Here is a 16,798-nt window from a genome sequence, read left to right on the forward strand (position 1 = left end):
GAGGACTACCTGTACTTAACTAGAATTCAGTGGTGGGAAATCCGAGATTGAAAAACACCAAGTCTTATTTCAACTCTCAATTGGTTGTTAAAGCGGCAAGCATCATAAACTCTCTCAAATAATGCAGAGGAATCGTTGACCTAGAAGACGTCAAAGATACATAGCTTTAAGATGATGGCATTTTTGTTTGAGATTATCTGAGATAACGGTCTTGTTTCTTCTCCACTTTCTCTCTCCTTCAGGAACCTTCTAAGAGCGGCACGAAGAATAGCATGGCAGAGGTCCTGTCTAGAGATGGGCAGCGCTAAGGAGACAGAGGCTCTGCAGTTGCTGAATCAAGAGGCTGTTTCAGAAGATGCTCACAAGCCCACCGGCAGCTCACCTTGTGGTTGTAGAAAAAACAGCTGCCTCCAAAACGTCAGCTGTGCAGGTGGAGATTTCACCATGAGGAACTGCTGTGTAAATGAACTCGGCCCCAAAGACAGCAGCCAAAAAGTCACCATGGTGGATAACCCAAACCAGAAAGAGAAGGCTCAAGCTGTAGATCCAAAACCTTCTGTAGATCTAGTGGCTGCTGCTGAGCCCCCTCTTCTAAAAGACACCGGGGTTGGAGGAACTCCCCCAGAAGCAAAAGGAGAAGCAGCAGCTTGCCACGAGTGGAAACAGAACAGTAAGCAGGAGGAGAAGACGGAGGAGATCTCAAAGCGCACAGTGACCATCTGCAGCCCCCTGGAAAAAAAAGTTAGCCCGGTTGCCGGGGAAGCATGTAGGCCTCTCCCAACAGAGCCCTGCCTCAAAGGACCCAATAAAGACTTATCCAGTACGCCAGCCTCCTTGAAACATGTTGCTTTTCTTGAACACACCACAGGTAAAACTGAGGAGGAACGTATCCAGATAAAAACAGTTCACTCCAAGGTGGGTTCAACACTTCCTGCATGCCTGCAAAACACGAGTCGAGGACAGCCTACTGCCTCTAAAGGAGATAAATCGCACATCAGCAGTGTTGTTTCTGAAGCTATGGAATGTGGGAAAGAAGATTCCAGAAGTCTCTTTGGGTCAGGAGCTCTGAAGGAGTCTATTCTGGAACCCTCTAAAGCTGAAACCACCTCAGAGAAACCTGTCGCAGCCAAGAATCCCTCGAGCGATACTGAGGAAACAAGGTTCCCTGTTGCAGAAACTCACCCGCCTGGAAGCTCCTATAAAGTGCCAGATGTCCTTGTCACCAGCATTTCTTATGAAGTCAAACATCAAGGCGCATCTGGCGAATTAGAATTAAACCCAGCTAAATCCACGGAAGAGAAAGCAGAGCACAGGGAACCAACAACCTCCAGCTGCAAAAGTCAGGACCAAGCTCCTGAAAAAAAAGTGGAAAGGATTAACATAGCTACAAGTGGGGGCCATTCAACCAATGAGGAGATGACATCTGTAGGACCTCTTGCCCAGACCTGCATTTTGGGAGTCACAACTCCCCAGCACGATGCTGGAACTCAGGTTGATAACCGGGTTTCTTTAGTGTCTGTAGCCATCAGCCCTATTAATCCACCTGATGGCTCTTCAGCTTTCCCATTTCATACGAGAGGTTTAGGGAGTTCTTCTCTGAAGAGTCCTGGTCCAGAGGTGAAACCCACAAAAAGGGATGTGCAGATGCAAGTGTCCATCCCAGTGGAAACCAGATCAGTGGCCACGGGACCTATGACTCCGGTAACCCAATCCCCTCAATCGTCCTATCCCGAAGTGTACATTAAAGGTGCAGAGGAAGAGACCTCAGAGCCAATACGGGAGGTCAGCTGGGATGAAAAGGGGATGACATGGGAAGTATATGGAGCCTCCATGGAGGTGGAAGTGCTGGGGATGGCCATACAGAAGCATCTGGAGAAGCAAATTGAAGAACATGGTCGGCAGATGGTGATGACTCCCCAAAGTACCCGCTCCAGTTCTGTCAAGGTTGCCACGCGCAAGGGTGAGGTCAAGAGGCAGCCCAGCGTGTTCAGGGCGCTCCTACAGAATGTACGACGGCCGCGCTGCTGCTCTCGTGGAGGCCCAGCTGTGGAGTGAAAAGTGTTCTTGTCATTTCCTTGGGTTTTTATTGTAGCTGGAAAATGCAAATATTAACGTAGTTTCTCAGGCAAGGGGGGAGGGAATGATCCCTTTTTAATATTTTGAAACTGTGATATTATGGCACCTCTATCTACTGCTCTTCAAGTGGCATAGTTTAAAAATGTTGGCCAAGTACTGAATTATAAGCTTGATAAATTTGGCTGGAGAGCTTTGAGCCCCACCCAGCAACAGGTGTTTTCATACACACCTGAAGAACTTACCCATTCCTGAGAGCAGTACACATTGCCAGAGTGCAATTTTCATGCTGGATGTGTAATCTTCACAATGACAAAATTCAAAGCTCTCAACAACCTATTTACTATAGGATGGAGATAATCCTTGGGATTTTGCTGCCCAGCTGATACAGCCTGATAGCCCACGTTCGTCATTTTAAAATAATCACACAGGAGATCACACTGAGATCTCTGAAACAAAGTCATCCAAGATACAAGGGAATGGAGTTGGCCATCTTTAAGTGTTTGGGATCTACAAACAGAAGAAGCCATCCATTTCAATGAAGCATGTTTTAAAACGACCACTGGGGTTTTCGCCACTCCAGGATTATTATTTTTTTTTTGGTCCTGTTGCTGAACCACTGAAAGACCAGTGACAGTGACAACTGGTTCACCCAGATAAGTATAGATCCATGTGCATGTAGGTTGCTCCAGTTGGAGATCTCCTAGTGCTATTGTCAGAAATTCTTATTTCCTTCCTTAGCAGGTGGTTGTTGTTGGTAGTCGTGGTACTAAGAAAAAGGCAGTAGTAATTAATAAAATAGTAGGCATAGTTGTCTGGATTCTTCCTCCTGTAACCTGGAGGATGCCATTATTTGATTCCATAACAGTCCGTGAATGCAGCAAAGTAGGAACCACAACTAAACATTGTCAGTTACAAATAAATCCACTTAACACACACATTGGATCTTTTAGCATACCAGAAATGTGCTTTTCACAGCTGTTAATGGTTAAGCTTTCTGGCTCTCCCTCGAAGTAACTCAGATGGGAAAGTGTTTTTCTAAAGAGAATGGAGCATGATGGAATGCTTACCATATGTGTGTAATATTTTGCATTTACTTTGATCCAAAGAAACCGAATCTGGGACCACATAAATGCAAATCTCAAATTCTAAGCATCACCATTTGGAAGGAACCTTATATTTCCTAGAGCGCATGCTGAATGGGCCAACATCATATTTTCAGTGCAAACATACTTCATCTAGTTCCTAAATCACTGGGGCTACCCTTTCCTTAATAACAAAGTAAACTCCTTTCTGATTTCAAATATATTTATCCACTTAGAATTGAATTAATTCCCCACCTTTCTGTTTACCATATTCAAGCACTTGAGGTGTCTTGCAGTTTAAAACTGCAGAATATTAAACATAATAAAACCCACACAATTAAACTCAAAATCATTTTTACTTAAATTAATTAATTGTTGAAAAACTGACGAACACAATGTTATTTTTTCCATTTATGGCTTTCTCTGAGAGTCTTATAGTAGAAGGCCCACCCACCCATCTGCCTGAGAAAGGCGCTTTTCCTGCTAATATAACTAACTGAGCGAGTTCAAAGCCGGAAAGGCAGTTCTTGATAGTTAGACATGGAAACCAGAGAAAAGGATTGAGTAGCCCCTTTGCCACTTAAAAATATTTTTTTAAAAAAATGTTTGGCTTCAAAGAGGATCAAGACTTAGTTCTTAGTGAATCAGTCCTCTGTCAAGGCTTGGTCCCAGTTTCTTTGCCATCAGTCATTTTCTTTGGTAAGTGTGCACATATTTCTCAAATGCGATTCCTCTCAACAGTAAAGCTGTCCCAATCCTTTGGAAATCTGTTTTGCTTCCGTACCCTCCAATGAGGGGGATAGCATGATAAGGAGAGGGCTGCGTAGGGGACAGAGGCTGCCTTTAGGCTAAGCAGAACAAGCTTATTTAGTGTTGTAAGCACCACGCATGTTGAGTATTTTCTCATGTGCCATTTTTAAAAAAATGATCGATGGGATAAGGACCAGCAGCCTTACTTCCTAGATTACTCACTGTTGTGCTGTTTCACCCCATAGATCCAAAACGGGACCTTTGTTTTGCTACAACAATCTTGCACAGCTATGCTTGTAAAGTCTTACCTCTTTGACAGAGCTTGGAAAGATCCAGTTCTTGAAGTCTTTGGAGATAACGTTGAGGAAGTTAGCTTTAGAGATGTACAGCTGATGGGGCAATTTTCACAATATAATGCAGAATGTCAACTCTGAAGCTCTATTTTCTTCACAATCCCCCCATTCTTTAGGAACTGAGGCCAAGCCAAAAAGTGTATGTATGGGAGCCTCTAATAATTCGGAGCCAAAACATTTATACCCTGAATATTTACACACTCTGCTCTTCAGTTTGTAGTTTATCAAAGGTCTCCCATCTTCAGCTTTCCTGTATCACATGTTATCTAGCTTATTAAATGACCATTCCCATCAGTTTAGCCACACTGATAGCAGGTGATAGGACGTGCAAACCAATACATCTAGAAGCCCTTTTCCAACAATGGTTTAGACAAGCAAAACCCTGTAATACTGTAGAAGAAGCCATGGCTGCTGCACTACTCATTTATTTGTCCATTCCACACAGACAAGTTTCCCTCCTGTCATGGTATTTTTCTTGCCAATAACTTTCCCCCACATCATCTCATATATCCAGGAAGTAAGCCAATGGAACAATTTCAAGCTAATCACCCAATTCATGAAGTATGATTCACATCTAGAGATATGCATCACTTTTGGATCTGAAAAAAATGGTGATGCGTAGTTGGCAGGGCACAGATGCCACACCTGTGGGTTTGCCACACCTGTGGGCACACATGCCATTTTTCTGGGTTTGCATGGTGGCCATACAATACTAGGAAAATATGGCTGACTTGAGGTATTTAGGCCAGCTCTAAAGCACCTTCCTGCATATTATTGATGACTCCTTAAAATATTTTCCTTGGTTACCATACAATACAAGCCCAGACGAAAGATGCAGTTGCTTTAAGGAGGGACTTTAAAGAAGAATGGTGTGCATGCCCATATCGACTCTGAAGCCACTTTTTAATTTATTTTGACAGCACCAAAACTGTAGACATAGTTTCTTTTTGTGTACAGACATTACCTTAGTATGAGTATGGGTTTACATTTGTTTTGTTTTGCACAGAAGGTAGGCAATTTAGAGCAGGCGTGTCCAACTGCTGCCCTGCAGGCTGCATGTAGCCTTGGACAGCTACTAATGTGGCCCCCAAAACTAAAGGAAGTTTGTTATTTATATACTATATTATATCTTTTATATGCGTCCCAAGACAATTCTCTTTACTCAATGCAGTCCAGGCAAGCTAAAAGGTTGGACATGCCTGATATAGGGTGATAGTTCAAAAGAAACTGAGCTATTCCTAAGGCAAAAGAAAAATGTAGATAAAATATTTCATCGCCCTCGGTCTGCATAGTATTAATAGCCTTCTCAGGCCTAATGTCTGTGCCTCTTGCAAGTCAAAACTTTATAGCCTAGATATTAAACTGATGGTGGGTTCTCTATGTGGGCTTGGATCCCTTGTAGCATGACTGGCTAGCAAGCATCGCTGAGGCCCATGGATGTTGTTTTAGACCCCCACGCCAGGGTCCTGAGAGCACCAACCAATCCATTTGCCTGAGAAACTAATCCTTGGGAAGAACTCATGTCTTGTGTGCAAATAGGCAGCTTGATGTGCATCTTGTGTGCACTTGAATGCATGTACATATGTATCTTCGCCTCTTTGCAGTCTCCACTGTTTTCTCTATAGAACAAAGAGGTCCATTGCCACCTGAAAATTGGCAAGTGTCATATTCCAGATTTTTTTTTTCCAAAGGGTTTGTGTGGGCTGAAATATTTTATTCATATGTGTCAGGATATGGGGGCTTTAAAAATGTTGTTTACTCTGGACCAAATTCTTGCTTTTTCTTGATGTTGCTGTTCCTCTTTTTTATCTCCTTCATTTTTCTTCTGTTACTAATATTTGTACTGGGAATTTGGGGTTTTGTACTTTTCCCGTAAATAGTCTAATCTGAGCAGAGCTGTGTCTGACAGGAATAACTGATAAATTGAAACGAGGATGGTAATGTGGGGAAGACCCAGTTTTTTCTTTTTGATGGTAGTTTTCCAGATAGCTACATCAACTATAGTTTCAAAGGAGCTTCCAGTGGAAAATATAGTGCCAAAAATCTATTTTTAATTGAGTAGAAGAATGTTATCCTAACTTTTGTCAGAAAATAACATTTTCATTTTCACTTACTATTGTGATTTTTTGTCCCCTGTCTGGGCTGTGCTACTTAGCTGTTGTTAAAAGGAAAAAATGAACAGATCAAGTTTGCTCATCATGAAAAGTAAGCAAAGTTCTGCTGAATTTTCTTCTTCAGGAAGCCCTGCCATGAGAAAAGGGGAACATTGACCATTATCCTCTGAATGCAGATGAACTCCCCAAAGGAAAGACTTTCTGTATCTCTTTACACACAGTTGATTGACAACATGCAGCACTCATTCATTTATTCAAGACTGTGAATGGATTGGCTCTTCCTTCCTTCCCTCCCTCCCTCCTTCCTTCCCTCCCTCCCTCCCTCCCTCCCTCCCTCCCTCCCTCCCTCCCTCCCTCCTTCCTTCCTTCCTTCCTTCCTTCCTTCCTTCCTTCCTTCCTTCCTTCCTTCCCTCCCTACTTACCTAAAATATCCATTTGTTTTGCAGTGTTACATGGTTAAGGAGTCCTACTTTAACTCCTGGCTGGAGTGTAAAAATCTATTCACCGAACCCTCAAAACCCAGGCTGCATTGTGTTCCCATGATGCAAGGGTGTCCTTTTGATGACTGAGAAACGCTTTCTGAATGTTGCCTTTTGTCCAAACAATGAAGATTAACTCATTTCAGAATTGGGTGGGTGGGTGGTATTATTCATCTCTAAGTAGCTTTTAAAAACTTTGTAAACAATGCAAGCATATGAATGGTTTGGCTGTCTGCTATTCTGCACAAGAGAGAGAAGAAATCTATGTCAGGTTTCTCCAACCCAGTGTTCTCCAGACATGCCGGACTAAACCGCCTATCATCTCCAGCTAGCGTTGCTCTTGGAGGGCGTCTGGCTGATGGAAAAGTTTAGGCTCGTAACGGCTTTTAGCAGGCATTTGCTGAAGTACAAATGTTAGCACTAGGTTTGATACACAGGGAAATGTTGAATTACTGCACTGACTTAGCAACAACACTGCCTGCATAAAGCTACACCTAAAGTGTATCGGGTTGGCAAGCTCTCCTCCACACATTAAGCAGGCCCTTCGGAAGACCTGCTGGAGGATGGACTTAACCCTTCCGCCAGCTGCATTCCTAGGTTCCCAGAGTGCTCAGTGTTCACAAGTAGCCTTCCAGATGCAGAGCCAGGTTGTTTTGAGGTTTCACTTGCCTTGCAGGCCAAAGGGCATAGCCCGGAGAGCACAGTGTCATTGCTACCAGCACATTCAGCTGAGACTCAGGCATGCAAGAGAAGACTTGGGGAGAGGCATCCAGCCTGGACATACAAGCATTTGTGGTGAAATCTACAAACCCTGCCGCACTATGCCTAGAATGGGAAGTGCTGCTGAGGCTCTGGACAATGGACTTTCTCCCTGCTCTCTCCTCACAATAGGGGGAAACCTACAGAACCCCTGAAGAACCTTCCCCCATCCTGCTTTGTGTGCTGTTCTCAGTATGGTGTTTACGTGCCATATGGATTTATAGTACCAAGCAATGCTGAATTGTTAAAGAGTAATTTTGCCTTCTGATTTCTCCCCTCCTCTTTCTTTATATCTTTAGGGTACTACTTGTAAACCTAACTGTTGGATAATAAAATTTTCTCCAAAATACCCAAACAAACCCAACACACCAACAGTTTCTGCTCAAAACGTTTTCTTTGTGTTTGTCAAGGGGTTGGGAGGAAAGGGGTGGTTTCCCTTTACTGGGCTGAAATTCTGAATCGTCTCCCTGCTGGGAATGGTGAAGGTTGGGTTGAAAGGCTCTCAAACGGGATCCCTTGGCAGGTTCTAGAAAGAGCTGGAGAACAATCATTTTTGCAACTTTCAAAAAAGAAGGTCTTAAAATTACAAGTTTATCCTCTGTTCAAGTCATACATTGCAAATGTCACACTTGTACTGTAGGACAGACCACGTTGACCAGCATTTCAAATTCATACAGACACCAAAAATGGATTGTTTCCATTTTCCTTGTACCTACAAGCTACACTGATAACCAGGGTAAAAAAAAAACCCAGAAGCATTTTCCTTTCTCCTTATAGTCAAATTAAAATACTAAACTAAGAAATATTCGTTTTCTTATGATACCCAAAGAGGAATTGTCTTATTTTATCTGGCATCATGCCTGCTGACCCACACATTGTTAGAGAGTCAAAAAGTGAAAGCATACATAAACACATACAGTAGTGCATGTTAGAAAATAAGGTGTGTTTGCTGCCATAGTTCTAGCTCATTTCCAAGCATCTTAATAAAGGTTTAGAGGTTTAGCATGAGAATAAAAAAAATTGATATTATCACTACTTTGTGCAGAATCTTTAAGAATGGGGGTGGGGGTGGGGGAAAACAATTGTGCTCTTTTCTTTTTAAAGATAACTGAGTTTTCCATGTAAACCACCATCTGGCCACCTTTGCTATGTAATAAAGTAGCAAGAGATCTCCAATAGTGAGATGGAATGACAAGAGCCTGCATAGTGAAGGTGTCTGCCCAGAGAATAATAGTGTCCATAAGTTAGTTGTGACTTCTACTGACTACATGGACAAACTCATGCTTCATTGGCCCAAAGTCATTCTGTCATACCCCATTAAAGCAGTATCAGAACTTTTAGCAACCAGTAACCAACTTCAGTATTTTCAAACATATCGTTACCACTATCTTCATACTAAACTTTTGTGTAGTAGCCACATGTATGGATTTCTAAGCCCACAGGATGTTGGACCTAATGGCCCAAGAAGCTCCTTTCAGTTCTCCGATTCCATGATCTTGTTCAGTTTGATCTTTGCTTCTGGTTTAGAGCAGATATGGTACAGTTGAAAGTGCAGGCCTTGAGTTAATTCAGGTCACAGAGAAGGGAATATCCCAATGTTTTAATAGTTTATTTTATTAGTATTTCAGTATCTTCAAGTCACAGCTGCTATACATTTGGGACATTGCTTTGCCAGAAGGAAATGGGCAGAGTCATAGTTCTGTAGTATTCAAGGAAGAGTTTCCAAAATCTAGAGATGGCTGCTTGGAGTTCCCTGGCTGCAGCGGCTTGTACTTCCTATGATTGTCTAAAGCAGCTTTCAAGGGCTCTTCCCGATTGCTTGTTTCTTGCTGAGCATCTGCTTTGTCCAGCTGTAAAATCGTATTTAAGAATTATTGTTTCTGTGGGTTACAAATGATGGATAACAATAGTTTTGGATCGCCACACAATAGAGACATCATATCCTAGGCTTTATTAGTCTGGATATTTTTTTTAAAAAATAGTCACATCCTGCACAGTTTTCTTCTACCCACCAGCTCACATCCTTACATATAGGAGCTGGAAGATACTTCTAACAGCAGATCTATAGCAGAAAAGTAGGATATACAATTTTTGAAGCTGCTTCTGTTGACTCACAAAACTCTTCCCTCATGGCACTCTCCAAGTAGACTGAGAGTGCATCTCCCAGAATCCCTAGCTTTTGTCCACACTAGTGACAAATGCTGGAATTTGTATTCCCAGCCCACCTGTAGGGTCCCAAGTTGGGGAAGGTTGTTAAGTATGTGAAAAGCATTTTCTTTGAGCGGGGGTTGATCCAGAACACTATGCTTCTGGAGCACAGCACAGATGAATGTGGGTCTTTCCACTCTGTTTTCAAATACATACTTGGCCATCTGGAACCCTTGTAAACAGCCAAGCACAATGTAGACTATGGCTGCGATTGTGTGAACACATGGCAGGCTTATTTCTCATGCCATTCCTTGTACAGACTGGAAAGGCCTAACAACAGAAGTGATAGAAAACTGAGCAGCACAAGCCCAAATTCTTCATGAAAATCAGATTATCAGTGAGGGGTGAACCAGAGAGATGGGTGTATGGATATATAGCTGCATCCTTACCAATAATTTCATCTTCATGAAGAAATTGAGATAAGCCACAAACTTTGTTCCAGTAGTGCTGGCTTTGTAAGTTACAGAAATCCAAAAGCAAACTATTGTTTATGATATGTTATGAACCAAACCACTAAAGTTTGCTCAGTGATCTGTAACTTAACCACAAAGTGTGAATCCATCTTATTTATCAGCCCTTAAGGTTTTAGTTAAGGAGACAGAGGTTCTGCCCGAAACAGAAAAAGCCTTCACAAACAAAGGACAGGACAGCAGATAATTTCCATTTGTCATTCTATGTGTTAATCACAAATCAAGCAGAAGGTGACAGCAGGGCTTGACTTACCACCCAGAAATGTAAAGATAATGCAACTCGGTTTTAATACTTTCTATATAGGAAAATATTACTTTTAAAAATCCCTTCTAAATATAAGAGGTTAACTTATTCTTATTAAAGCAAGTAATATATTTATTTGGAACAAAGGATACCCTACCCAAAAATACTCATCATGCAAAAAATGTGCAATAAAATTGTGACAGGTGTCTTACTTTCAGTTTAGCAGGAAATGAGTTGTGTGGGACATCATCAACCATGTTTTCATCCAGAGAGTTCAGGCTGTAATACAAAAAGCAGCTTGATTGGCCTAGGAACTCTTTATCATCTTTAGCTGCAAATCTCCATAACCCCATTATCGCCTTCCATTAGTTCTGGAAACCCCTATGGCTTCTAATTTTTAGCACATGTGGGTAATTTGACACCTCATTGACAAAAGTAATGGGGAGTTTCAAAGATATTTTAGGAACTGTATGAGATAAAGCTTTGAGTAAAGCAGTCCCATCAGCATAATTACAGTCTATTTGCATAGATGATTAATTAAAGATTAAATTCATTGTATTACCTGGCTACTTCAGAACTGGCATTTTCCTCAAAGCCAGAAGGATCCAAGGAGAAACCAAGCACAGGATTAGCCCTGCAAAAGAATGTTTTACACATGAATACACACACGCAATATATATTCTTATACCCAACAGAGAATGTCATAACACAGCATTTGGCATCTTGCAAAGATGCCCTACAGCTACACTTGTGTATGCCACTAATCAGGTGAAACTGCCAAGGTACCATACAAAGGATACTAAAACTTTAATTTTCCACAATGTTCCAAACAAGCAACTGCTATCCTAATTGTGCCCTCCTAAAACAGGTTTGAAGCGTCAGATTTCATATTTCCCAAAGACAGAAAGATGGTCTTCGATTTTTCTTGGGGACTTCTATAGTGTTTCAAGAGTAATTCAATAATTTCCAAGCTCTCCAGTTTTAATTACGTTCAGCTTTTTGTTCATTTGAAGATGCTATATAGCTTCAGCATATTCAAATTCAGCATAGGATCTGCCCAACAGAGTTTTCTAATTGAAAATTAGCAATGTGAAGGATTAGATGGTTTTCGGAGGTGGGAACTTAAAACTTATTCCATTTCACCCATCATAGCTCGCTTTCCCTTCCTCCACCCTCCCTCTCCATCTAATTTATATGGCCACCTATATCAATGACTTACTCTGTGTAGCAAACAAAAATGAAATAGAATAAAACTAATAACAAGACCTACAAAAATAAAAAATGCAGGCAACCAAGAAACCACAATCCAATCTAATGCAACCAAGAAGTGCATCCCTCCACAATTCAGGGCTTCTGTCACAAGCTATACCTGCTTCTTTCTAATGTAGCAAACCATTCCCTATGACCACATACCCTTCTGTATTATATTTATTGGTCCCAGGGATGGCAGATCCTTGCTGCGCTCCGTTGGCTGAGAAATGTGAAGCCACCTTCAAGGCTTTGAGTGCCTTCAACTTCCTCAAATAACTGCAAAAACAAAGTAAGTTTGTTTGTACCAAATTGACAAGCGGGTTGAAGGGAATTCTTAATAGTAGAAGAATAGACCATCCGAAGGAGGTTGCTGCACTGGCTTTTACAGCTGTGGAGCCAATATAGTATGGCAAAAGGGTTTAAAGCTTGTAGCCATGGGGAAAATTCTGGGTGCAATGAATTCACTCAAATTCTGATCAGGAATTGAAGAAAAAACATTGGTAAACTGGTGGGGAAGTTGTACCTTTTCCTCATGCCAATTATTGTCCCAGTCAGGATGAGGAGGAGGATGAAGACTGCTGCTGCCAACCCTATAATAATACCAAACAACTCCATCCCTTTCTCAGGTTCTTTCACATCCCCGGGACCCTGGGAACATACAAATGTGTTATAATAGCTCACTCGGTACAGAGTCCATTCTAGCCTTCCCCATCCTAAGGCTCCCCATATCAAATTGCAACTCACATTGTCTAAAGTCAGCAGAATCATACTGGTTGGGCACCATTGAAGCTATAGTCTAAACCAGGGGTGTCCAACCTTGGCAACTTTAAGGCCTGTGGACTTCAACTCCCAGAATTCCTCAGCCAGCAAAGCTGGAATTCTGGGAGTTGAAGTCCACAAATCTTAAAGTTGCCAAGATTGGACACCCCTGGTCTAAACATTAAGAAAATCCTAATTTTGGGAAGACCGATCTGTAGTACATAGGCTAATGCTAAAGATTATGCTGGGAAATTGGGGTGGGGGAAATCACAGAAATAGTGTTGTCAAGAAAATTGTGCCCATGGAGCCATTAGGTGCCAAGTTTGATTTGAGGAAGACTTTTTGTAGACAGAACCTCCCCATCCCAGCTACCCTGCAATCCTTTTGTATTACAATTCCATCATTGCCATCCAGTGTGGCTAATAAGAAGGGAATGTAAAAACTATAGCCTGGAGTTGCATATGTCCCATTGCTGGATGCCTATTTCTGCAGATGAAACTTTGGCTTCCCTTATACGGCTTCTCTCTTAGCTGCTTTGCTCACTTCTGGCACAAAATTACTGTCGTCCCTAGTCATATATCTTGCTACTTTCATTCCTACTTTTCTGTTTGGTTTTCAAATTCAACTCATCTCATTCAACTCAATGCATTAGAAGGATAAGGACTCTCACAATGACCAGCAAGCCAAGATTGATAAGTTGTTCCAACTGTTCCGGGTTTCTTCGAATGAGCCTGGAGGAAACATATTTTGAGGATGATTGTGAGGATGATTAGAAACACTACATTGCAGCTACAATAGAATTTAGTATGAGTTGTACTAAAAAAATGAACAAAAAGTCTATTCCTAACTTCTCACTTAATGCCTCTGCAGATCCTCCTGTGGGTTTTTTTGTGTGTGTGTCATTATGCTGAACTATCCACCAGCAATTGCTTTCTCAATCTCAATCTTCCTCTGCATTATTTTTCCTCTGTTTTCCACCAGACTTTCCTATTAGCTCCATATACACTGATACATTCAGATATTTTGCCCAGGCTGAAATTACATGGGGATAGAGAGAGAAGAACTAGGTTTGAAGGTGTGGGGTGGTTATTAGCTTAAATTATTGGGGATGGGAATGAGGGATAAGGTTTGCATCATTTAAAGGTCCTCACCTTTTCTTTTTATTTTGACCACTTCCTTTTCCAGTGTTGTCACACTAACAGCTGAACGGGCCAACCCAAATGGGATTTTTATTTGACCTCTGTTCCTTCCCTATTAGATTTAGAGCAATATGACACTTACATGAGCACCTGATCACCAGTGAGAGCTGTGCCATTCTTGTAAACAAAATAGGCATCCATTGCAGTGTTCTCTAAAGCCCTACAGAAGGTAAAAAGATATGTAAGATATACGGATGGAAGCAGGACCTTCTTAGGACCATGACCAATCCAAAAGCTATCTGAAAGGTATGGCTACCTCTCCAATCACCCTTAAAAAAAAAAGCATCCTAAGAAATCAGTGTTATAAAGGCAGCCTGATCATTTGTAAAAAAAATAACTAAACTACACTGCCCACCCAGATGCTAACTTCATGCCGAAATCTCAAAAGTCTCCTTCCATTTTCATATGTTCTACCGACACCATACAAACACCATCACATTCCTTGGAGTATGCCTGTGCTAGTTGCTGTAGCAAAAGATACCCCCAATATTTCAACATGCGTCCCCTCTTCCCTCACCAACCATTTTATATACTTTTTAACCCCATTTACTTCCTCGTTACTATAGGTTCCCTCTGTTCAAATCACCTTTCAGATCTGGAGGTTGATGGATCATCTGTATAGATTGCCGTTATGTAGACTGTTGTTCCAGTTGCTTTGCTCAGAATTCTGAAAGCAGCATAAAAAAGGCACAGGTCTCATCAGCGTTCCATGCTAAGCAGCCCATACCATTGCACAGCAGGGAACCCAATTAATGTTCACAAATTGTAAAATAATCATTACTTAGTGTCGCTTCATTGTAAATTCCAATTGTCTCTGGTGTATGGCCTACCCTGCACCATTAAGTATGAGATACACATATCATTAGAGAGCCATCATTCAAAACCACATTTTAAATATGGAGACATGGGACTGGTGAATGTAATTTTGGGGGGAAAGGGCCAGCCATCTTTAGCAGCATCTCAAGGGATTCATAAGGCATTAACTCTGACCAAGAAACTTCTAGAATCCTGAATACACAATGTGCCTGCTACTCTGTCCTAGTCAAAAATTTTAACAGCTTAGATCCTTGAAATTGATAATCCCAGCAGTAACTATTTGCCTTCATTGCATACGTTTGGGTGCTCTTCTTCACACATTGCACTAAGGCATAATGTGCCTTGTCTCACCATGCTGTGTGAGCCCCCCATTGTGATTTCTCTAGCTTAGCACATTAGATGAAATTAAATAAATTGTAGTGCCTTCAGTAAACCAGAGTTAAGCATCTGGTATAGCGTGATATGTGAATTTAGCATTTGTTTTAAGAATGGCTTTGCCAAAGCTAAATGACACCTCCTTCACTTATGGCTGGGATGTTAAACTTGTGTCATCACAGCAGCATCACAACTTTTGTTAGGAATATGAGTCACCTAACAGCTATTTGGGTTAGAAATATATAAACCAGGATAAGCATTTTAAAACTGAAACTTTAAGAAAATGCAAAACTGTAATGCAGTGTGGTTTCTCAAACGGCCATAAGATGGAGCCAGAAACCTGGTTTGTCTTAGTCTGAGTCTCAGAAGAGAGTGTGAGTGTATCTGTTTCCTTCTGTTGGAAAGTATTGCTGTTCCTCCATTTCTTCTAATTGACTGAGATTACTGGATTTGATGTAAGTCTGATACTGAACTGTTTTTGACACTGGTATTTGATATTTGGATTATCCCTGGATTGAAAAACTGACTGATTTACCTGTGAATGACTTTTGGACTGCTTATTTTGGACTTTGCTTAAACCTTTCTGGAAGTAAAAACCTACATTTACTGTACAGTGTATCTGTGTACTGTGTGTGTATTATTCAAACACTTCTCTCAAATACGTCTCCCTGTATGCGCTCATTCTCCTAATGGAGAATTACCTCAACACTGATTATGGGCCAGGCCATACCAGGCTCAGATAACTGAGAGTTAGTGTGAATCCACAGTACTGTTATACAGACAGCTGTTTACTGTTTAATTGTGGTTTACTATCCTGATAAAGATGGCACAAGAAACTTCAACAAGTCTATCACTGATAACCCGGTTGGATGGAACAAACTATGTTTCCTGGTCTATGAAATGCAGTCTACTTCTGCGTAAAGAAGGTTTATGGAATGTAGTTCAAGACCCACCAGATGTAAATGCTTGGGATCCAGCTAATGAGGATGATGCCAAGAAGCTTGCTGACTTTAAACAGAACAATGAACGAGCTCTTTGTATAATTGGACTAACACTGAGTGACCAGCAACTAGTCCATATTCATGGAGAAGAGTCTGCTTCTAGGAGTTGGGAGAATTTGAAGAGGATTTATGTTCATGACAGTGTAGGTGTACACATACATCTTACACGTAAACTGTTTAGAGCACGTCTTCTGAAAGGTGGAGAAATGTTAGCTCATTTAAACTTCATGAAAAGAACTTTTCAAGAGCTACATGAAAAAGAACTGATATTTTCAGAGCTGCATCAAGTTTACAGCATTCTTTCCTCATTGGATGAAAGTTATGATGACTATGTATCTTCACTGGAAGTACTGCCCAAAGATAAACTGACATTGACTGACATAACTGGAAGATTGTTAGAAGAAGCAAGAAGACGGCTGGATAGGGACCAAATGAGGAAGGAACAACCACAAGAAGAGGATTTGTCTTCAACTGCCTATACTGTTAGGAAATGCTTTTCTTGTGGGGCTAAGGGACATATAGCTAGATTCTATAAGAAGGAAAAACAACAGCATACTAGTAATCACCAGAAGGCTAAGAAGAATGTTAGTTTAGCTATGTCTAACAATTCAAATAAAACAATGATTTGTGGGTTGTTGATAGTGGAGCATCACAATACATTACTAAAGATAGAAAAAGATTTGTAAAGATGTCCACGAGTAAACAACATGTATCATTGGCAAATGGATAGAAGATTAAAGCAACAGGTCAAGGTACTGCATATTGTTCTTGTATAAACAAACATTTAACTATGTTATATATACTTGAACTGAAATTTAATTTGCTATCAATAAAGGCTTTAGTTAATCTTGGTTATGTAGTA

The 16,798-nt window shown here is 41.1% G+C and overlaps 2 protein-coding genes across 3 annotated transcripts in view; one reads left to right on the top strand and one right to left on the bottom strand.

The window, feature by feature from the left end:
* The window catches only part of GPRIN1 (G protein regulated inducer of neurite outgrowth 1), a 34,772-nt gene extending 26,531 nt beyond the window's left edge, over positions 1-8,241 (top strand). For both annotated transcript variants that reach the window (XM_087924193.1, XM_087924194.1), the window contains one exon: positions 243-8,241. In XM_087924193.1, the coding sequence (XP_087780319.1) occupies positions 295-2,055 (1,761 nt within the window). In that variant the 5' untranslated portion in view covers positions 243-294 and the 3' untranslated portion in view covers positions 2,056-8,241. The remainder of the gene's footprint in view (positions 1-242) is intronic.
* Positions 8,242-9,288: 1,047 nt separating this feature from the next.
* CDHR2 (cadherin related family member 2) overlaps positions 9,289-16,798 on the bottom strand; it is a 60,535-nt gene continuing 53,025 nt past the window's right edge. Inside the window, exons 24-31 of the mRNA XM_087923164.1 lie at positions 14,331-14,411; positions 13,827-13,904; positions 13,216-13,276; positions 12,310-12,434; positions 11,949-12,062; positions 11,098-11,169; positions 10,748-10,814; positions 9,289-9,463 (exon numbers count right to left, since the gene is read on the bottom strand). Coding sequence (XP_087779290.1) covers positions 9,305-9,463; positions 10,748-10,814; positions 11,098-11,169; positions 11,949-12,062; positions 12,310-12,434; positions 13,216-13,276; positions 13,827-13,904; positions 14,331-14,411 — 757 coding nt within the window. The 3' untranslated portion in view covers positions 9,289-9,304. The remainder of the gene's footprint in view (positions 9,464-10,747; positions 10,815-11,097; positions 11,170-11,948; positions 12,063-12,309; positions 12,435-13,215; positions 13,277-13,826; positions 13,905-14,330; positions 14,412-16,798) is intronic.

Source organism: Pseudonaja textilis, chromosome 2 (assembly GCF_049901715.1).
Source record: "Pseudonaja textilis isolate UNSWEBS1 chromosome 2, rPseTex1.2, whole genome shotgun sequence".
NCBI lineage: Eukaryota > Metazoa > Chordata > Lepidosauria > Squamata > Elapidae > Pseudonaja > Pseudonaja textilis.